The sequence below is a fragment of the Sipha flava genome, unplaced genomic scaffold, assembly GCF_003268045.1.
Source record: "Sipha flava isolate LNK unplaced genomic scaffold, YSA_version1 165_pilon_pilon, whole genome shotgun sequence".
Classification (NCBI taxonomy): Eukaryota; Metazoa; Arthropoda; class Insecta; order Hemiptera; family Aphididae; genus Sipha; species Sipha flava.
Genome location: NW_020271833.1, coordinates 1889328 through 1913985, shown reverse-complemented (window position 1 = coordinate 1913985; position 24658 = coordinate 1889328). Strand labels below are relative to the sequence as shown.

At 28.1% G+C, this 24658-nt stretch overlaps 2 protein-coding genes across 5 annotated transcripts in view; one reads left to right on the top strand and one right to left on the bottom strand.

Annotated features, from left to right (window-relative positions):
* The first annotated feature begins 9 nt into the window (after positions 1 to 9).
* LOC112679637 lies at positions 10 to 6667 on the top strand. The gene is made up of 5 exons (XM_025549525.1): positions 10 to 335; positions 3983 to 4116; positions 4541 to 4634; positions 5596 to 6062; positions 6201 to 6667. Exons 2-5 carry the CDS (start codon positions 3985 to 3987, stop codon positions 6615 to 6617), a joined length of 1110 nt encoding a protein of 369 aa, XP_025405310.1. The 5' UTR covers positions 10 to 335; positions 3983 to 3984; the 3' UTR covers positions 6618 to 6667.
* Positions 6668 to 6814: 147 nt separating this feature from the next.
* LOC112679631 (glutamate receptor ionotropic, kainate 2) overlaps positions 6815 to 24658 on the bottom strand; it is a 320107-nt gene continuing 302263 nt past the window's right edge. For all 4 annotated transcript variants that reach the window (XM_025549517.1, XM_025549519.1, XM_025549520.1 and 1 more), the window contains 12 exons: positions 23915 to 23968; positions 23625 to 23789; positions 21888 to 22043; positions 20790 to 20993; positions 11293 to 11496; positions 11100 to 11204; positions 10481 to 10726; positions 9001 to 9198; positions 8176 to 8563; positions 7521 to 7618; positions 7276 to 7437; positions 6815 to 7071 (listed from right to left, as the gene is read on the bottom strand). In XM_025549517.1, coding sequence (XP_025405302.1) covers positions 7009 to 7071; positions 7276 to 7437; positions 7521 to 7618; positions 8176 to 8563; positions 9001 to 9198; positions 10481 to 10726; positions 11100 to 11204; positions 11293 to 11496; positions 20790 to 20993; positions 21888 to 22043; positions 23625 to 23789; positions 23915 to 23968 — 2043 coding nt within the window. In that variant the 3' untranslated portion in view covers positions 6815 to 7008. The remainder of the gene's footprint in view (positions 7072 to 7275; positions 7438 to 7520; positions 7619 to 8175; positions 8564 to 9000; positions 9199 to 10480; positions 10727 to 11099; positions 11205 to 11292; positions 11497 to 20789; positions 20994 to 21887; positions 22044 to 23624; positions 23790 to 23914; positions 23969 to 24658) is intronic.

The following is a 24658-nucleotide window of genomic DNA, read 5'->3' as shown; positions in this document are numbered from 1 at the left end:
TACTAGGTCGACCGGGAATCCTTTTTATTTTTATATTTCTTCAGATTTCAAAACTTTGCTGATGTACCACTGTTTACACGATTAGATCAAGAATTAACTAAATCTTAGATGATATCAGTAATACAATTATGTGAAATTTCAATTTATTCCGTGATCGTTATCGCTCGACACGTTCTAAAATTGCCATTTCGTCGTTTGTCGGCGGAAGCAAAGGACTAATTAACAATAATAATTATGTTATACGGTGAGATTGACAAAGGAAAACATAAAACCGCGTGAACTATACGGAATACTTTGTTGGGTCGTAGATAAGATCAGTGACAAACAAAAAATTGGTAAGTCGTAAAATGACAAACTATGGTCAGGGGCGTATCTAGACTTACTTCTAGGGGGGACTCAAAATTTTTCTTTAATTCAGGCTCAATTTTACAAGTAAAATTGTTGGTAGGTAATATTTAAATCAGGTAAATCCTTAATATTTGTAATTTTTTTTTTTAATCTCATGTCGGAATCACTTAGAATCGACGTTTGTGTAGTTCTTTTTTAACACCTGTTTGTGTTTTGAAAGTTGCGATGTGTTTTATTTAATTTTTCACTAAGTATGGACCCGACAAAAAGCCCAATTCAGTATTCACAGCCATGCGTAATTTTATTTCGTTATAAAATTATTCGAGTCTGATATGTTTGCCCGACACTTCAATTGCTCGACTCCATTTGCCCGACACTACATTTGTCCGACACTACATTTGCCCTACACTACGTTTGCTCGAGGCCCGACAATATATTTTACATATTTTTATTGTATGTAATACTGATGTACAATATTTTATTATTATTTCATTATTACTATTTCATTATTTTATTACTATTATTATTATTATTATTTATTAATATACAATAATTAAAAAAAAAACTAAATCAGACGAATATTTTATCATGGATATTATCTTTCTATGTGAAAAGGTACTAAGTATTAAGTATAGTATTGTAGTATAGTATAGTCAGGGTCGTATTTAGGAGGAGCTACAGGGTGCTGATGCCCCGGGCGGCTAATTTTTTTATATTTTCAATATTTAATGATCTAATATTTTTGAAGTGAAACTTCTTTACAAAATAAAAAGTGTATCTTAACAAATATATATATATATACATCACTAATCATAGCGTCACGACACACACATACACACATACTCGATAACGGTCGAGTACTGTCGATGGATCCAAAGATTTACAAACAATCTATACTTATTTCGACATTGCACTTAGAATGTTTTTGTGTACACCAGTAATGAATTGTTCTTTAGAACGATGTTTTTCAACCCGCAGAAATTTGTATTTGGTGTAATGAGGCGTTTTTTATTGTTGCTCCCTGGTGTCAAATTCCTAAATACGGCCCTGAATATAGTATATTATATTATTAAGTTCTCAATCGTGTTACCAAAAATAAAATGTCATGTTGGTGTTTATACAATTACCGAAGAAAAGAGCAAATTCAAATGGAACGGAGAACTGAAGATATAATTCGTGGAAGGGCATATACTTCAACTCGCAAAGAATACACTGAACGAGAAAAACGTATTAGTACAATTATAAATGACAGGGGAAATCGATCATAACATTAAATTGTAAGCAGTATATTGTTTGTGTTATTATTAATTTTTGACACAGTTATTAGTTGTATTATTCTAAAATTTAACATTCATTTGTATTTAACATAATAGGTATAATATAATATTTTATTGACATTTTTAATAATTTTCGACACATATTTATTTATGATATAATTTGAGGTTGTCGGGCAAGTGTAGTGTCGGGCAAACGGTGTCGGGTAAATGTACTGATCCCAAACTATTCACATTAAAAAAATTTGAAACGTATATCTCACGTATAATAAATTCCTTAAATACGGGATCAGGGGGGGGGGCGATCGCCTCTTCGCCCCTGATAAAATACGTCCATGACTATGGTGGACAATTGATATTATGGTTGAGGAGAAAACGAGTAAAAAGACCTTACGTATTTTATAAATTATTATTATAATATATTTTTTATAATTACTTATATTTATCCTTCTCCCTAACTTATTACATTTATTGATGTTAGACTTTTAATAGTCATAAAAAAAAAAAAAAAAATCTATATTATTTTATAATTAATTTTTATGTTAACATATTCTTCGGTTTAGGTTTACTACTTTTTTTTACAACGATAAATGTGTAGTATTTATTAGTTATTGTACTATATATAAAACTTTTTTGTCTGGGTAATTTAGTATCGTCAATTGTGTGTAAGGTGTTGGTGATGGTGAAATTTGTGCTCTCAAAAAGTTTCGTTTGGTCATCTGAAATATTTTTTTTTCCGTTAAAAACGGTGCCATAGACAGATTCCCGTTTCATTTTATTACAACAGTAAAGAAACGTGACATATTATTCGATATTTTCGTTGTTGTATGATAAGTATAATAAATTATAAAAATGGATCACAAAGGCCCTAAAACATTGTACCTATATTGTGATTTCCATAAAAAAATCCTAAAGACTATTTCAAAACTTTTTATACTTTCATATTTCATCGATTTATGGGAATGACGTTTCATCATTCAGATCAAAATTTGTCACCCAGACTTGATTTGAAAATGGTATATTAGAAGTTATAGGTATATAGTGAGTATAATATGCTAATGAAGTCTATTTCTTAGTGTTCGGGCTATGGATGCGATTTGTGTTATTGCAGCCGTAAAAACGAAATTTACAATTTCGATATCTGATAAAACGTAAACGATTAGGTATGTATATATAGATCCCCTGTCCTAATTAAATTAATAAGTAATTTTCATTTTTTGTGTCCGATTTTGTTTTTTAATTCCCATAAAATTCAACATTATGCTATATAATTAATCCAACATATTATATATAGTTATAAATAATAGTTGAGGTATAAATATAACAGGATTATATCGATTTATGGGTTTTATTCAACGTGATAGCGCTCACATAATAAAAGAAAAAAGAAATATTAGCGTACCTCAACAGTTACTAACTTCGAATTTAAATTAGAGTGATGATTCCACCATCATTATTTTACTGTTCACAAAAATACGTAAGTTGAAAAAAAAAATTAAAAAATGAGTTATAGTAAACTTGTACTACGAGTAAGTTTTTCCATTCGAGTCCTGAAAAAAACTACGGTCATACTATTACTGAATTTCAACACTTTTTACATAGGCACAATTAGGTAAGGCTAAGAAGACTTATGCGTCCAAATATTTATCTATCTTTCACATAATAGGTACAGATACAAATTATTAAGTAAGAATCATTTACTAAAGTGATATAAAACAAAAAAATTAGCTCTTCAAAAATAAAATCCTGGTAGCTCTTATGACTTTCATTATAATAATTATACACAATAAATACACCTTAATGCGCTAAGTTCCCGTAACCCTGCTTCACTTATAGGAGGGAGATAAAAATATGGTAGCATTATGTTTTATACTCTCTATCAATAAAATTATAGAAGTTCTCCTGTTCATCCGAAATATCACAAACTTGCTTAAATCATAGGTTTTTTTATTAACTAATTAAATTAAAATGTATTTGAATGAATTTTACACTAACTCATTTCAATTTTTTTGTACGGTCGATTTCTATAGTGTTATACTCGTACACTCATTTTTTCTGTCATTGTAACGTGTATGTATGCTTTTGTTCCTAAACTAGAGGGTATCGAATAATAAATAAATATTAGTATAGTAAATTAGTTAATTTAGATATCTAAATCTTTTTTAAAATATTATTTTAGTTAATTAAATATACTTCAAAAAATAAATAAGTACATTGTAAAAATCATTAATTTGTTGTTAGTTAAAAACTGCTAATTTATTTTATACTTTTAAAAATACTCAGTTAAAAAATTTACACTACCTACAATTTTTCTGTGTATACTCATTTTACTTTATATAATTAAAAATTAAATTTAACAGGCATGGATAATGATTTAAATACGGCTTTGGCCGTTTCAATAATAAAAAATAAACCAATTGGAATGAACTCAGTAGATTATGTTACAAGCATTCAGTCTAAAATTATAAAAAAAGAAACGGAATTATTTTTCAAGGTATGTTTGATGATTAATCTTTTATAAAATCAAAATTAATAGTAATTTCGTAGGTTATTTTAAATATTTTTAAATTTCTTACGTACATTTTTGTACTCATATAAATACATTTACTTCTAATATTGATTAATTTATATTATTTATTTTTAAAATTTCATTGATTTAGTGCCTATAAAAAACTAATATTCATTATTTTGTGTAGATAGTTTGTTTTTTAATGCTTACTTATTTAATTTTTGTTAAATTAATTTAACATAAAAAATTAATTTTATTCTATAGTTGAAATTAACTATTATAGATTATAAATTTATTATTATAAATAAATTAGGTATATAAATAAATTATATACCTAGTATATAGTATAGGTGCTGAATATATAAGACTATTAAGGCATAATAAATAAGTTATTTATTATATTACTTAGGAATTTTTGGGTGAATCTGAATCAAATAAGTCAAATTATGAACTATCAAATGAAGAAGACAAACATCCATCTTGTGAATCGTATAAAAATGTTGGTGAGTATATATTACTATATATTTTGATAAAAAACGAAACAATTTGTAATAATCCAAGCTATAAATTAATAAATATTAATAAATTGAAAAATTGAGATTTCGGATTATATATTAAAAAAAAGCGGGACTCCTAGGCGGAGCCGTCCTAAGGATTCTTTGTACCTGTAGCAAATTAAACATTAAGAGTATGATAACATAAGAGTATGATAAAAAATACACAAATTTGCAACATTTTGGTAAATATAGTTTTCCAGACCTCGAATAATCAAGGTCATTTAAATGTATCGATATAATAAATTAAATGTTGAATAACTTCTGAACAATGCATTATCAGTTTAAATATTTAATTCAAATTTTATTTATTTATATATAATTTATAAACAGTCATAGAACATAAGAATTTGGATGTTGTCGGGTCAATACTTACGAAAAAAATAGTTGATTTTGACTCCCTTTCTATCGTTTATTTTTTTAAATTTTTTTTGTACATATTTATATTTTTGTTCAGCCCATGAATATAAAAATTATTGTAATAACAATTAATTAAGGCAATATATAGTTATAATAATAATGGTAAATAACTATGAAAAACGAAATTATATATTGAGATTGAGTAGCGTTGTAGGTATATGTACGTAATCTAATGGATATTCCGTTTTAAATAACGATATTTATTGCGTTCGTATAAATTGATGAAAAAATTACTAAAATACTTGTTCTGTAAAATGTTAAATTAAAGTTATTAATATTAATAACTTGTTAATATTTTAAATAGAAAAAATAAAGGAAGTGTGGCATGTAATATGTATGTATACAAAATATATTTTTGCTCATTGACAACTTTTTTTTTATTGAAAAATTGTCAATTATGACCATATATAAAACTTAAAAGTCGATTACAAGTTTAAAAAAGTTGGCCCTCCCTGTAGTATACTGTTTAAAATCAAAACAATTGTTTTAGATGATGATATTACGTCACTTTCACACAAAAAAATTAAACTCAATTGTGGAATATCTTCAGTTAGTAATTGTACCACTAACTTTACTCAAAAATCAAATACTTGTTTTATTCAACCTGTCATTACTATGACAACTTTGAATGATATAACAAAGACACCAATCGACTCTGGTTATAACACTTACAGTTGTAAAATGGGCGCCTCGAATATCAATCAAAACTCTATTATAACAATGTCACAGTCAATTCAAGAAGCTTTGGATATTCTTTTATACACGTTATTCGACACTTCCAAATTATTAGAAGCGGTTATGAATTGGAATGATTGTAACAATATTGTAAGATATTTTGTCGACTTAGTAGTTAGTATGGCAGAAACTAATGAATTTGCTTTTACGTGTCGAGATCATGTGATGAATTTTGTTCAAAATAACGCATTTAGAATCTTAGATAGTCATGATTTATTCAAAGTAAGTTTTTGATCTAAAAAATGTAATCTTTGATTTAAAATTTAATAAATAATATGAAATTTGAAATATATTGATCTCGAAACAATATATTTTATTAATTTAAAATGTAATGACTCTTTTTTTAAAATTTTTTTTCAGAGCATCATTGTCGAATATCAATGTAATTTACTTGCTAAGTTTTGTTATGATAAATACATCAGATGGAGTATCATAAGTTTACTCATTAATCGTCTTAAGATTGATATTCAAATTGTGCCTAGTTATAGTTCTCTTCGAAGCATTTATTACACTTTTCACTTAATAGATAAATTATTATATAATGTTGATTTTTATGTTAACGTACCGACACAAAATACAAATCAATTAACTGAACTGTGGAAAATAAACTTGAAGAATAAAGATGAAAATGAAGCAGAAACAATGGAACGAATGATAAAAGAATGGACAAGTTTATTGGGGTATATTTCAATGGAAGCTTTAAAAAAAAAAGTATTTTTGGTTAGTATTAGAGCCAATCAATGTTTAGAGTCCCTACAATCAATAATACCTAAGTAATATTAATTTATTCTTTTTTTTGGTTGCTATAATTAAATTTTTATAAATAACCGTAGTAAAAATAATTTTTAACTTAGCTCTTCGTGAAAAATATGTAAACGACCATAAAACGTAAAACAATTTTTAATATAATAATTTTTTCTGCAATTAAGTATTCGATTGTTTAATTCAAATAAATGTATAAAATAAAATAACATAATAACAATTTATATACATTTTTAGTTAACAATTGTAACTATTTGTTTTGGTTGATTTTAAAACATAGATTTCAATTTAAAGGCAGTTGATTTTGTTTCTTAGTGGGTTTTATGATTCAATGGAATCGAAATTGGACATTTTTGAATGGGCTCCGACTCGCAGGGTGTAATGGTGGCGAATCGGAAGGTAAATGTTATTTATCTTCATGGTCGATGCTGATTGAAGGTTTTGTTAGTTCCATCATAGGAACATTATCCTGTAAAAAAAAGTTAATGTAAATATAAAATAATACACTTGTTTGTTAAATAAGTTTAAATGTTGTGTAATAATATATGCATAAATCGTTAGCTTAAGTGTAATAGTTTAGTTTGTAAATATATACGTATATCTTATACAAAATTTATGTTTTGAATTTTCATCAAAAAAACTTGTAAAAAATCATCTTACTAATTTAACTTACAATTTGACTGGTAACATGATTCATATGCATTGGAGCTGGTACGTATGTAGTGATCGGTGAGCAACCATTGCACGTTCGTTTTAACGTGGCTTTATGTTTGGTGCCATCGCACCGTATCGCGTATCTTAATTCTTCTGCCATTTCCGTACAAACAGATTGTTGCTGAAATTTAAATAATAAGTATATATATAATAATTTGACTTAGGTATATGAAACCCATCATTAAAAAAGTTTATAAAAGTTACTTGATCTGTTGATTTTTTTTTGGAATGCCAGCAGAATTCTAATATCGCTATGATGACGGCAACAGTAAGCCCACACAAGACAAAAACAAACACTCCACCTAATCATAGAAAATTCATATTGTTACAATTTATTTGAATTTAAATATGAAACGAAATTTTGTTCACACAAATTTAATGTTCTAGTGTTTTGTTTGTGTTCATTACGTCAGAAAATGAAAATTGTGTTAAAATTATCTAATATAAAATGTACGAGTATACATGGAAAAAAAATTTACTTTATTTTCGTCTCGCATTTGTATATTATCAAAAAAAAAAAAAAAAAAAAATTAATAAATAAAATTAATTAATATAAAATATAAATTAATATAAATATTAATTAATATAAAAATAAATAAATTAATAAATAAAATAAAATTAATTTTATGGTGTTTAATGTTTATGATATTTAAAAGATTAAAACAAAAATAAATGTATTGCCAAATTATGTTTTATTTAATAAAAATATTAGAAATCGTTCGCTATTACAACCAATAATATGTATTTAAAATAATGTTAAATATTAAATGAACTATATATTTTTTTATACTAGTCGAATTTATAAACTTTAAATAAACTTATAAAATAATTTACTGATGTTTTTATTTTTCACACTTACCAAGATCATTAAGATCTAATGGTTTTGGTTTAAACTCCTTTACTTTCTCGTCTTTAATGCATATATCAGCTGCATTTTTCCACCATTTATCATATAGCATTTGAATAACACCTTTTTCTTGGAGCTCTAACACGGCCAATGACAGTTTGTCTCTCCAAACCGAACCTTTTGGTGTTGCGATACCATAACCTTTGGAATCTAGAAGACCACTAATCTGCGTTAAATTACAGTCCCTTTGAACGGCATAATCTATCATCGTTGATTCCATTAAGAAGGCATAATTTCCACCAAGAACTTTTTTCGTGCCTTCTTCATAAGTTGATACAAACACTGATGGATATTTTTCCATAAATTTCCACATTTTTTGATAAATTGGAATTTTTGAATCCTGTAGCATAAACATTTTTGTTATGATCAATAACAATAAGTCTAGGGATTTTTATTTCGTTATTATATAGATTTTTAAAATATTATAAACAAAAATATCATAAACGAGAACAAATTGAGGTTTGATATAAAACAGAGATGAATCCAATAAAGAAGTAGTCGAACACTCACCCTCGTTTTCAAAATAAATAAATATTCTGTATGTATGTAAATAATTAATATTTTAAAAAGTATTATATCTAAAAAATGTATTAGATTTTCTCTTAACTCATTAATATCAAAGGTTAGTTTAAATTATAAAAGCCGCTCATCCTTCTGTTATTTTGTTCTGTATCCAACACTGGTATAAATAATATAATTCGCTATTTTGTTAACATTTATTTTCTTAGTACTAAGTATAATATAGTATAGAATACGTCGAAGTGATTCAATACTTACTCTGAAAAATGACATAGTTGATCCCCCTTCGAGGGTTCCGAACGATATTTTTTCTTGCGATGATAATTCCGCGACGTTTTGAATGGGTTTCTGTAACCGTTCAACTGTTCTCAATGCGGTCAAGTTAGCGGTGTAAGATGGTATTATTATTATCGTGAAGAACCACCATATACCTCCAAGAATTCTAGCAGAAGTAGCCTATAAGTATATTAAACACGGAAACGATTTATCAATACTTGTTTGTTACCTAATATATTACTCATTTTTTTGTAAAATGAGCAAAAAATAGCATAAATCGGTAATATCAAAAGAGCATGAAATATATTTCTTTAATAATTTCTTATAATAAACTAATAATAAACTTTCTTTCAAATGATAGTATAAAATAGCAGACTGATTGTTTACTGAGGATAACCCTAGAAATAATTTTCTTACATTATTTACAACAGTTAATCTCAATTGTCGTGTTATTAATTTTGTTGTATCATTATGAATTATAAATTACTACATTATATTTGTTCGGGCAATGATGAGTTTTCCCCATTTTCATTACGGGCAGTATCGCGTCTAGAAAATTCCAGAAGTGCTCGCCGCCGCGATAACCGGTCACGTGTGTGATCACACTGCGACCTTTTCTTTTCATTTTTAGTCCGACATAGACGGCCTACGTGTGTATGACGGAACGTGTTGTGTCGTCTTGTCGAGTTAGTGTAGTCGATGTCTTTTTTGCGTACGCGCACACATAACGTGGTGTTTTGTGTCGCCTTGTCGCGGTCTTGAGTCGGTCTCATCACCATTTTCTTTGGCGTGTTCGCGTGTGCGTTGCCGCGTCGGACTCCGCGGTCGTTGTTGCACGTGTTCACATGGTACCACGAGGAAACGGTCCTGTTTGGCGCTACCATCGATATCATTTTATATCCGGTCGCGGTCGTCATCAATCACTAACGCGGTCAGGTGACAGTCGGATTCTCGGTATTGTTATCAAGGATTATCATTATTATCATAGTTGTTGTATTATCATTATTTAGTATTTTCATTTTATTATATTGTTGTAAGTGGACGCCTACTTTTCATTATTATTATTATTATTATTATTATTATAATTATTATATTTACAATTGCAAAATACAGTCCACTCTTTTTTTTTGTATACATAAAGCCTATCGGTGTTTTATATTTATGATCACATAACTTTCATCTTTCCCTTTCCGGCATCATTAATACACGGATCCACTCCACCCGCTGAGTGATCAGAAACGGGAAGTGGTCCGAACAATATTATATGTTATAATGTTTATATTTTAAGTAAGTAGCATCCACTTAAAGAAATTTCCTTTTACCAGCGTGAGGTTACTCTTAAGCAATGGTATTCCAGGTTGAAAGATAAAATTGTGCTCTTTTTGTGTCTGTGTCGATGGATTTTCAATAACGGAAAAATATCACGCTTAAAATATTATCATTATATAATAATATTATGTACCTTTGGAGTGATTCCCGCGTCTTGTTTCAACGACACGCCCGCGATGAACCAAAAACAGTTGGATATGGTGAAACGATTCTCGCGGTAATTCTCCTCGGTGTGCGGCCGCCATTCGTATGGAGAGAACCTAGCTAAAAAAAAAAGTGAAAAACTCACCGCCATGTAGGCCAGGAGCATAAAGCTCCAGACACTGGTGGCTAAGGGATTTAAGAAGGCGAACAATTTGGACGGTTCATTACTTGGCACCTGCAAACAAAAACGAGAAACAAACGTGTTGTTTTAAGTTGTGGTTTTGTTGATTCTATTTTTATTTACAGGTCTTTGTTGAGTTGTTTTTTCATCACTTGTATAATAGGAAAAGTAAATAAAGCGTGGTAATAAAACGCTCTGGGGAATCGCAAAGTTTTTAGATTTTAAGTGATGATTGTGAAAGTTTGCTTTACAGTGTCTCTTTTTTTTTTTTTTTTTTTTTACTGAACTACATATTATGATGTATGTATTCTTTACAATACAAATTAAATTCGTCTTTGTCTATACCTCACACTATTTGATTGATTGTATTTCGTTAATTTTAATTGATTTATTATGTCTAGAGTGTTTTTTTATCGATTACGCGTACCTTAAACAATATGCCTATGCCCATGTTCATAAACGGTTTAGTGAAGTCAACTACGCTCTCACGAGCGTAGTTAATTGTCATCGAAGCCATAGCCAAGTCGGCTTTCTGAAACACGAAATACATTTTTGGCCATAGAAAACGCATAAATAAATCATATCGTATACGGGTATATACTGTTAACGTATATTATTACCTTGTCCATGAGTTCTCTAACTATACCGTTCCATTGTTTTGTCGTGGGATCGTAAGCTCCGTACTTGTTATCGGGCACTAATGTAATTGCATAGTGGAATCCAACTTGAGATGCTATTCTATGGAGTAGATCAATACAGAATCCTTCGTACTTGGAGTTCCCCGTTAGGTTTTTGTCTTCTTTGATCATTACATAGGGCTTTTCCTGTAAAAAGCATTAATATATTACTGCTGAATTGAACTTTGTAACACAACAATAACAAGTCATTGATAAAGAATTGATATTTATTAAAGCCGTGAATATGTATTTTTATCACAGAGGATCAACTATTGGATTTACATCGAGGAGGCTAAATTTGTTGTAACTGTTAATTTTTACCTTGTCAAAATATTTGACCTATAGTTTGTACTGTTCACTTATTTTATTATACAATTGTATAGTTTTAGTTTTATTGTATCAGTTAGTTGTGTATACAAAATGTCCTTATAAACTTAATAATACCGATTTTTGGAATATTTCAAAACCATAATATGAAAATATTACAGATGTACCATGAAATGAAACTAATGAATTTATTGTGAAAATGTTTACAAAATGAGTTTTATTTGTTTCTATTCATATATACTAGCCATACTTTACTAGCTGACTCGGCAGACGTTGTCCTGTCTTAATTATGAATATTGAATTTGAATTTATATAATTAAAAATATTTTTTTTTTTTATAAATTCACAATACATAGAAATACATAATTTTAACATGTTTTTATCAGAAAAACAGCTAAAGAAGCGGAATATTTCCATAGGATTTCCTAAAATAGAGTTTTCTTGTTACAAAAAATATAATAAAAATAATAATCAATACTGACACGTGGTTTTCAACACCTAGTCATTATTAATAACACCAACATATTTATAATTTTTAAAAATAACTTTTAAAGAATTGTAAAAATTGTTTTTAAAATTCATTATTTGGTTTTCGGACTATTGTGGTTTGTATGTGTAGTTCGACAAATATTTGCAAATTCGAATTTTGAACAGTACTAGAAGTTTAATAGTTCGGTAAGAATTTTTTTTCATACCGAGTTCAAATTTTGACCTATTACTATTATATATGTACCTGTATTTTAGTGATAGGTCAAAATTTTATACATATACATATATATATATATAAAATATATATTTTCGTATATGTTAAGTGAGATTCATGGTTGGGTGAGATATAAGATATAGGAATGGATGAATGGAATTGTATTAATTGGTATTTTAACCTTGAAATTTCGTTTTCGAATAAAATAGCTCTAGTGAATCAGTTTTATTTCTAAAGATGAATAATAAAGTAGAACCACTTTTTTTAAGTAGGTAAGTTGAATTTTTAATGTTTTAACTTTTGCAGCAAAAGAAAAAAAAAGGAATCTAAAATTTTGAAAAAAAAAAAAAAATTTCAATAAGCTTTAAACAGTATAGTATTCATAAACTCATTAAAATATTTGTTTTAAATCATGATAACATATAGACATCCTTTTAAAATTTTATATTTACGATTATTATTTTTTAAGTTATGAAGAAAACAAACTTTTGATTTTGTTGAAAACCAAAATTCCGCATTTTTAAAACTTTTCGTTAGTTTTTTAAAATTATTAAGAAAGCTGTTGGAAAATTTTTAAACTACAAATAGACAATAATGTTTATTAGAAATTTCTTATAATTGTGATGATTAGAGCTCAAATCTATTGGTCGAAATCATGTATATAAATAATCGATTTAAATATATTTTAATTGTATCCAAATTATTATTAAAGCAACATATAATTTTTAATTATAACTTTTAAAAGGGTTCCTTCAATTCGACTTGGAAATTATTTTTTAAAATTGCACGAATACCATTGTTTAATCCAGCGTTTCCCAACCTAGAGTCGTGACCCAATATAGGGTGGCAAAATATTTTTGATGGGACGCTGTTTGTAAACTAATAACAAGAAAAATATCATAGTTATCAAAATATAATTATTTAGATTATAATTTAGTTTTACAGTATTGCGTCAAATTATATGATAAAATTTCTTATAATGAAATGATTAGTAATGTTATTATATTAAAGCATACTATATTTTTTTTTTTGGTCATCTACCCAACACAAAGGGAATTTATTTTAATCTTTAACATAAATGTTGGGAAACACTGGCTTAACCAACTATTCTATTTCAATATTTTTGTTGTACCTAATATCACACATTTTTCTGTTAAATATTCATTCATGAAATATAATACATAATATAAATACACTTCAAAAATTATTTATTGACATATTTATTAAGGAATTAATAATTTATACATAGTTCTAAGTTGTGATTTAAATAAAGTAAAATTATTATTGTACTATAAAAGTCGCAATAAAATATTACAAAACGGGATACAATTCAACTTTTGATCAGCCCATCGGGAAATTTCCCGTTCTCCCGATCTGCCAATCTGCCAATCTTTAATATGAATAAATGGATTCTATTTAAAAAAAAAAAAAATCTTTTCAAAAGCCAATAGCTGTGCTAGAGGAGAGAGTTCCTTAGATAATACGTGGTTAGAAACAAATTTTAACTATAAGAATTTAACAGATCTACTTAATTGAATATTAAATGAGAAAATAAAATTACTAAAATAAAGTATTACTTAATATAATTTTTATACATTCAACATTTTTGAAGTTATATACATTTAAATCATGGTCATAACAAAGTTGAATAAACTTGTATTGAGGACATTGCTGTCTAAAAATTGTTCAATTTTTGGAACAGTAACATTTGACTTAGATTTAAGTCTGGTAGAGTAATTATGACTTGGTACAGCAATGTCATCTTTTATACAAATATTTTTAAGGTACAATGATTTTAAACTTAGTATATTTAATTCTCCATGTAATTTAGATGTTTGAAACAAGTAAGGCAAATTAAAACTTAATTTGATAAGTGAATTCAGCGTTACTCCAAGGTTGTAGAGATGTGTTACGTATGTACCTCCCCAAAATTAAATACTATAAGAAATAATAGATTGTGCAAGTGAAATCTATGTTAATTTTTTTAGTTTATAATTCATGATATGTTTGAGCGATTTAAAAATGTGAAAACATTTTTAATCGTGTTAGATGATTGATATGAATATTCCATTTTAAGTTCTCGTCAATTTAATAACCCAGATATTTAATTGAAGCTACCCGATTTAATGAAACACAATTACAAATAATTGTTGGGTTGATATTAATAAGGCAGTTGTACGAATGAACGGTAATTTTTCGGTTTTCAGTTGACAAAGTTATTGTTGTTTTGAAATGAATAAATTTAGTTTTTTCCATGTTTATTAATAAAGAGTTATTGTTAATTCAATTTTTAACTGTTGCAAAACTATTCTCTGCTATTTTATACAAATAAATTATGTTATAATTCTAGAATAACTGTATTGTCAGCAAAATAGATTAATTTTGCTCGTGTACTCATATTGAGAAGTATATTAATATTAGGGGTAGGCCGATCCTAAAACCGATACTTGGTATCGACCGATATTGGTGGTATCGGAAATATCGGTATCGGTTTATTTTCAAAACCGATATTTGAACCGATACCACAAAAACTACTTGTGATTATAATATCGGGTATCGGTTTTATCGGTTTGTGGTATCGGATTAATTTTTGTATCGGTTGATAGTTTTGCCAAAAAAGTTGATTTTTTTCATGTAATATATAAAAAATCGTTTTTACTTGTGATAATAATATCTGGTATCGGTTTTATCAGTTTGTGGTATTGGATTAATTTTAGTATCGGTTGATGGTTTTGCCAAAAAAGTTGATTTTTTTATCTAATATTTTAAAAATCAACTTAGTTTTTACTTGTGATTATAATATCGGGTATCGGTAAAAAGTGGTATCGGCCCATCTCTAATTAATATAACTATGAACAATAACGATCTAAGTATAGTACTTTGTGGTACTGAGTAATTAATGTTAGTCATATCACTAAATTGATTATTTATTTGAACTCTTTTCGATCTTCCCCGTAAGTAAGAGCTAATTAAATTATGATCAATACCTTATACCACATAAGTATAATTTATTTGGTAATATGTAGTATCATGGTTCATTTTCAACATATTTTTAAATAATTTAGATATTGTAAGAATTAGACTTATAGGTCGATAACTGGAACATTTATTTTTATCGCCATTTTTAAAAATAGGAATAACAATTGATTTTTATTCAAATATTGAATATTAAAGATAGATGAAAAGATATACAATTAGTCGTCATTCTTAAAATATTATTTGTTAAATAGTTACTACAGAAAGAATTAAATTGTTTGCATTTATTAATCAAATTTAAAATTTCAGATGGTTCAATTGGTTTTAAAAATATTGAATTAGCAATGAAGCAGTTTTTATTTAGATTATAAAAGGAAACTTTTTTAAAATTACTATTTTTAATATTCATAGATATTTCTGCACCAACATTAGAGAAGAAATTATTAAACTGGCGCACAATGTCTTTCTCAGTTAATTTAGTACCATTTTTGTCTTCTATGTTAGAAACTTATTTTATTACATTTAGTAATATTAGCAGCTTCTTTAATTAGATTCCACACTTTTTTAGAGTCATTGCCAGCGATATTAATAAGTACAATGTTCATAATGTAGATTTCTAGCTAATTTAATAATGTTATTTAATAAATTCCGATAGTTAGTATACGTTTGTATTAAACGGCTGTTTATGTAATTTATTGTAAAATTTTTCTCTATTCTTAATTTAAGTTATAAGCTATTTTGTAATCCAATGTTTAATTTTTTTATTTTTGTAGTTTAATAGAACATTACTGGAAGATGAAATAAATCTATTAACTGTTAAATTAAATTTTTCGATAACCGTATTTGTATCATTTTGTTTCAGATAATCTATTCCAATTTTCACTTGAAATTAATAGATAGATAGTTGATTTCAGTTCATGCGCTCGCGTTCAATATATTGTTGATCATTGATAACAGGTTTACAATTTGACTTTCCATGAGTGATAATTGTACTAAAATGATCGGTAATACTAGTTTTAAGAATATATGAGTATATATAAATTAATATCAATACTAGGTATAACATGCACATTACTAAATAAAAGTAAGGATAAGCTTAACGTACCGAGCATATTTTACAACGAATAAAATGTTTAGCTCTAGTTAGGTATGTAATCAAAAACTACAAAAGAAAAACTTCTAAATTTTTTACTTACAACCAATAGTGATGTAATGAATTTCGGTTTTAATATTTACCCTAGGGGACGGACAAATGTGGCGAAAAGATAAAGTCTTACAAAAATTACAAGGAATCGTACGGAATCTAAAAATGTACAACACGAGAAAAGGAAAAACACGGATCTAGGAAAACTATATGAAATAAAAACATATTTCTGATAAAAAAGGCTAGAGTAGGCTTGTTAGGTCATATTTAGTAGAAGTTTTTTAAATTTGTAAGTTACCCGTACTTATTATAAAAAAAAAAAAAAGATTACGAGAAGGTGAGTGACTTATGAAACAAAAACGTGAGGCTGATCCGGGAAGTAGTGGTTTATGACGATAATTGTTCGAATACATAAACACACATGCCTAATGCCTAAGTACATATTGATGAGTTGAAATAAAATCGTTTTTTATTTTTTATTTTGTGTAATGATGTGCGTTTAAGCCATCATATCTTTTTAGATCCAATATATATATAAAATAAAATAATTACAATAATTGTTAGTCATTAAGAATAAGATAAGACACATACACACACATACATACATATAATATTAGATATAAGGAGCTCCGTTTTTAGTCACTAGAAGATACGCGTTATTATTGTCTATTGGTATAGACGGTCAAAAGCGAGCATTAAAAGACTACGCAGATCGTCTATACAATAAGATATATTATATGTAAATGTTTAAAGTATATGTACGTTAAAATATGTTGAAGAGTTTAAATAAATTAATAAGTATTATTGTAAATTAAAGAAAAAAGTTTTTCTTGCTTTATTGGTCATCACATTTAACACCTCAAATATTGGCTACGGTTTCAACAGGTAAGGATCAGAAAGGTAATATCATTTAATTTATAATATAATAGTTAATGAATAATTGATTTAAAGACATATAATAACCCACAGTTAATTAATGTTCGATTTAATTCATTACATTTGTGAATGTGGTTAGTAAACCCGATGTTGGTAATATTTTTTTTATTCTTTATGTGAAAAGTCCATGGTCGTATGCAATATTGTGAATTTTTTGTCGTTAGAATTTATCATTATTATCATTTTTTTTTTTATCTTATTCGAAATAATTTATTTTTTTAGTAATGATAATTATATTGATCTACGAGGGAAAGAACGATTAATAGTAATTAAAAGTAAATTTATATAATTTTTTTATAGAATAAACCAATAATTAGCTTTTTGTATGTTTATTTCAATTAATTTAAAACATAAAATATTGTAGGTATAGTTAAATATTCGTAACACCAATCATAATAAATGCAAATTTATATTTTGTTCTACTATTATTATTATTATTATTAGTGTTAGGAATAGATAACGTAAAATTTATCTAGATAAAGATAAAAGATAATATGTCCAAATTCATTTAGATAAAGATAATAGATAAAAAAGTTAAAATATCTAGATAAAGATAAAAGATAATTTTATTTTTATCTAGATAAAAAAAAGATATTTTCAAAAAATGTTATTTTTTGGTCAATATTTCATATTCTTATAATATCTATGAAGACTCAATTATAATTATTATTATCAATAGTTACCTAGGTGTTTAATGTTTTTTGTAGTAATGTAGTGTACCACTAAGTATTATTTATATATAATATATAATATTTAATGATAGTTAATCACTAAAATGTTATACAAAAAAAAAAAAAAAAATGAAAATTGCTCTATACGTATCAGGATAATAACAGAATACATAAAAAATTATTAGTATTAGATATTATAGTATTAACTAAGTTTAATTTTCACAAAATCTTTTACTATATAGTTATATCCATATAGATTATATTTAATGAAAATTATCTTCGTCATTGGATAAAATATTCATTCAATGTGGTGGCATAACTGTTATTATAAACATTAATTTCCGTGCATCGAACGGAGTCTCGGAAAAAATTTAAATAATTATGATCGAAAGTCACGGAGGAACAATAAGAGAACCAATAATTATAACAGATCTCACGTCTATGAAAATGTATTTGAGATCGTTAACACGCAGTCTTTGGGATGTAAACAGACACAGGATAATCTCACGTTCTCAATATTTTAAACATTTAGTTTTTTCTAATACTTATAAATTTTGACGTACATTATATATGTATTATACGTACACGTATACGTTATAACCGAGTTCAGAATAGATATTATTCTTACCGAGGCTTGGATGATTTTCCCGCTTAGATTTCATTTTTTACCCCACCGAGTTTATCATAACGATTTATACCAGGCCACTGGTTAATTAACTAAAATAATTACGATGTGTTTATACTGTACCTAATTATGCACAAGAGTAGGATACAATTTCACCCAATGGCCTACTTGAAAATTCGTAGATTTGTTTTAATTTGAGATTTTTTCAAAGTGGATTTAAACTGAAGACCGATTTGTAAATGTAATAAATGAGATGAAGAAAAACAGAAGAATCAAGATTAATGATATTCGAGAGAAAAGTTCTACGGAAAATTTTTGGCCCCATATACGATAGACAAACGAGGGAATGGAGAAAACTTCATAACGTGGAACTCCAAGGACTTTTCCAGAGGCCGAATATAGTTAGAGAGATCACCAAGCGGAAACTAAGTTGGGCAGGACATGCTTGGCGCAAACAGGGTACTTTAGTAAAATGGGTGATCGAAGATGAGCCTAATGGAAAAAGACCAATAGGTAGACCTAAGTTAAGATGGGAAGATTGTGTGAAGAAAGAAGTGGAAAAGATAGAGCCTGGTGTCAAGTGGAGAGAAGTAGCGGAGGACAGGGATAGGTGGCAAAATTTAGTGTTTTCAGGATGGTCTTAAGGGCCGTAACTAAAAAGAAGAAGAAGAATAAATGAGATTAAACTGTGTGAATCGCTATTTTCCGTCATCAAGTGTTTATGTAAGGGTGTTCGGTTTAAACTGCAACAACGAAATTTAAATATGCGTATTTTTAAAAATATTTTCATTATTTCGGGCGCTGATCCGTAGCAGAAGTTCTTTACTATATTACTTGTACGTGAAATTTTGATTTTACGCTTTATACCTGCGTAATGTATGTGTGCCTCGTGTTTTTGAAAACAAAAGAAACACGGAGGATAGAACACACCACGTCGTCGTAAGACCAATACATTTTTAGAGCAAGGAAAAAAGATTTTTAGTTGCTGAGTAAATTGTTTTACGTTCTTTTGTACGTCGGAGCAGACAAAAAAAAAAAAAAAAATAAAAACATGTTAAAATCTTTACAAGGAATAGTAAATCGGAAAAAGATGGAGCTGTAGTGTGTGTATATATTTTATGTTTGTGTATTATATGTAATTTAACGACTTCTGTTGTTTTCTTTCAAAAGGTGATGAACAGTTGAATTTGAAGCGAAGTTTTTTTTCTAAAGTAATGCATTTGGAGTAAAAAAATACTTTCTATTACGTTTTTCTGTAAGTCATATTGTTATTCGTTTGTTATTTTTTAAGCACAGGACGAGTAAACTAAAATTTGTATTTGATACACAGGAGTCAAGACTAATATTCGAACCAGATAATAAGTCAGCTAAATAGAAGTGAAGTTAAATCAATATACATCGGGATGATTATGATAAAAATTAAATCGAATACATGACAATTTCCACAAATAAAAATTAAGCAATTTTAAAGTATATATAGCTTATAAGAAAAATTATATATTATAAGAATTTAAAATCAAAACGTAATATGTATAATAAAATTAACCGCGTATTTATTTAATAACAATTTTTAATCTTCAAATTTTTATTAACATTTTTGTACACATTATTTTAATAAAATATCTTGATAAGTATGTTAAAATAATTATAAATTTATCAGCATATCTACTAGCCACGATATTATTCACTTTATGTCGTTATATACATATTGATTTTTATTATTATTTAAATTAAATACATTTAGATTATACCAATAACGTATTATTGATCACAATAATTTTGTATTGTGTTGAGTGTTCTGCAAACGTCATTTACAAATAACACAATGTAATAGGCAGAGAGATTGTTAACTTTCACACGTTTAAGAAAATGACTATATCGGTGTAACTGCAGGGTATCAGTATCGAACGCAGGCATTTTGGTGCCGGATCGGAATCGGAAAAAAACGTTTTTTTAGAAAAATTGGCTCATATCCAGTACTAGAATATACGTTTCTGATTCAGCGTTATTACTGTATAGTATATTTTTGTTCGTTAGACCTCGCAATTTTTTACTTACGACTCTTGTGACTACGATTAAAGTGACGTTGGAGCTCTGCTGTCCGTAAAATACCGAATGTCTCGTGATGTTAATACCAGTCGACGGTGTCCAAAATCCAACTTTTTTCACTTTTTCCTGGTGTAATTTCAGCAAGTCCAGCTTGATATCTGATCGCCTGCCCTCGTCGAAGTGCACTCTGCCGGTCAACCCTTCTATAACCACCTAGAGTGCCGAAGAAAAAAAAAAAATCAAAAAAATCTCAAATCATCACCCAACACGTTTCACGAACTGTAGCTATAGGTGGATATTGGAAAGGGACTTGGGGACAGTGTTCGTAAAAATTACTTTTAAAAAATATTTCAACTGAAGTATTTGTTTTGAAATATCATAGTGAAAACTCGAGAATTAAGTACTTATTTGAAATAGTAGTTCATACCACAAAGGGCAAATTAATTAATATAATTAACTTCAGCCAGTTTAGTTAAATCATAGTAAAAACGTAAAATTAAAGTTAATTGTTAAAAAAATATAAATTTAGTATAATTTAGAGCAATGTTAGTATTGTATAAAATATTTTCTTAACTCCGTTATAAAAAAGTTAATTTAATTTTAACAAGATTTTCTAACCATATAGATAACATAAACAATGCATGTATTCTTTTTAATTCTAAAATAATAATTTTAATCATAATGATGCATGTTCATGTATACTGCTGTAAATGGCCGAGTGGTTAGTTCGACAGTGTTAGTACATTACACTGCAATAAGTTACAAAATTTGTGGTGCATTTATTAGTTTTTTTATTTCACGCAAAAGAGATTAAACAATATTTTTACTTTCATTTTATAAAGTCAATCAATAAATTGACTGAAAAAGTTTAAACGCTATGAGAAATTAAGTTTTTAAACCTTTGTTTGATACTGTCAAATTTATTAAAATAACGGGTGTCAAATGTTTTACAACACTGTTCGGGGGATGTCTAAGTCACTCAAAAATATATTGAAATCGTAAGAGCTAATGAGTAAATAATTATCGCAAGTCCCTTTTCAGCTCAGTGTAAACCAAATATAATCCGCTTGGGGCTGTGACGTCATCACAATATTGTTGAATACTAACCGCGTTTAGTCTGTTGTACAATAACGTGCCGTTCGCCCAACGGTTCGACGATTTACACGAAATGTTGGCCGACTTCATTGAATCGGATGACCCTTCAAACGACCCGATGCTGTTGGCGAACACGTTGACCGCGTCGTACATCAGAGCGGGTTCAGCCTACTCAACACACCGTGGATATTATGAGTACATCGTGTAGAACAGTGTATGTACGGGAATAAGGGGTAGGATTGCGGATAAAGTTATAGCAATATCCGTACATTTAGTTATTGAATGTTTTTAAATTCAATCGGAAAATCGTTTTAAAATCGTGTAAAACACTATTAGGTATTTCTACGTACGACAAGTACTAGAAACGTAAACATAATGTTTTGGCTGTAACATTTGTACATCCACGGGATCAAAAGATGACTCGGGATTCGACGGGTATGAATAAGATGATATATAGTTCTTAGGAAATTATGAAACGTGCTGCATGATCAAATTTTGTCAGCCGCGAAAATGTTATTGTGTTAGTGAACAACAGGGGCGGAATTAAGGGGTGGAATACGGGGATTCATCCCCGGACGTATAATTTTTGTTATTGTTAAAAACTAATTTGATATTTTTAACTTTGTTAAATACTGTTATTTAAGGTTAAAACTCAATAAGTATGATTATATATATATTAATTAGTAGAAAAAAATTCTCGAGAAGAGTATTTGAATATTGGTCTATGATAGGGCATAATTTTAGCATTTTATCCGGGCGTAAAAATTCCTAGTTCCAATTCTGGTGAACAAGTTCATAAGTGAATTAGACCGGGAAACGAGTTCGATTGAAATCAAAATTTATATCAGTTGAATCATTCGGCTGAGTGGAACAAATATGTACGCAATGAGAGATTTTCCGATATTAAAAAAAACACTAATCACCTGTTTATTAACATTTCGCGTACTACTTATATTCAATAAACACGTATTGTCATGTTGTACGGCGTGTAGGCACAGTTGATCGTTGCTTTTAAGTACATTTATTGTCGAATTTCTAACCGTTTTAACGACCGAGTTTTACGATAATACGATACGCACTCGTTAACCACGTTGCAACGTCGTTTGCACGGCGGCGTTTGAGTATTACAATGTAATTACATGGTTATTCACTTTTTGCGTTAAATAAAACGCAATATGAAGCATAACGCGTGCGTATAAAAACACGTTGGCGCGAGTGTATTCGATGTTTTTCGGGTTAGATTAAGAAATGCTTTATGTTCAAATATTAATTTTAGAGTCTAATATGTTTCAATGGTATTCGGACGAAAACGAAAACACTAAACTGAATTTAACCGAGAATAAATGCTAAATATTTATTCGAAAAATGTATTTTCTAAACTTCATTCAATTTTTGAATGAATTACATTTGTAATTGGTAAGTATTAAAAAAGTTACTAAGGCATCGTATAGTTTATTTTTGATTACGTCTACATATTTTATATTAAATGCATATTTGTATTTCAGAAGTTCTGTATAATCGTATCATTAACGCAATTTTTTTTTTTTTTAAAACAGTTATCAGGAAATTTCCATTTGACAATAGATATTAGGGTTTTCGGAATATTTAATCTGTCATTTAAAAACGAAAAACCTTATTTTTGATAAATCATAAAGTAGAATTGAGAAGTTTAAAAGAATAATTCAAATCAATTTAAAATATCCCTAAAATCAAAAATTGAAAATCATTAATCGGACGGAAATATAATACCCTGATGATTCCACTTTTATGCAGCATGTTTTGCCCGACTCGTTGAAATCGCTCCATCTCGCGCAGAACGTTGACCACTCGGTGATTTTCGTCGTCAACTATCCTATACGACGTCATGTTCACCGAATTGTACTTGAAGTCTTCCAGATCGAACGTTTCTAGGTCCTGAAAGAAAACGTGGGATAAGTTGTTTCATCTTGAGGTCATGGACGGTTCGGATACGATGATAGTAGCAGTGTAGGACGCAGTGTTCTGCTGTTTTCGCGTTTGTAATTTATCGCTATACTTACAAACGTAGTGAAAAGAAAATGATAGCGGTAGTCGTTCATCTGCAACTGAAGTATCTGAAAATAAGAAAAACCAACGGGTTAAGTCTAAGTTCATCACGTTTGCAATGCGTTAGAGCTTTAATACGCAAGTTTTCGGCTTTCAAATCGACATTTTTATCTGTATTGTTACAGTAACTATTCGAGTTAAAATCAAAAAAGAACGTATCAACTCTTCCGAAACGGAATATTTCTTTGATACGAATCAATGGCAGTTAACTGCAATATTGGAAATGGACACCATAATGTATTTCTTCACTGTAATTACCTTTAATTTTCCAACACGTTGCATAGTAAGACCGTATGCTATTTAGGTAACGTTTGATTTATTTAAAATTTTTGAAATATCTGCACGTCTAGACGGCAAGAAAATAGTACTGATTTTATGATTCGTTACAGTTCAAATCATGGTTATTTTTTAACAACGATTAACATAATATTTTAACCGTCTTTCCAAGCAATGCTTCATGGAAGTTATAATAATATTGTTATGTAATTTTATTTTCAAATATTAATGTTATATATTAATATATATGTATACAACGAGGACCATTTTGCAAAAAATCAGCAAGATATTTTACGAGAGTGGTCGTGAACGAATACGGGTTACGGGGTTACGGGGAGGTGTATACATAAATATTTTACAACTAGGAGAAGTCGTGTAAATCAACTAGTATATATTTAAATGAAAAATTTTACTTTCACTTG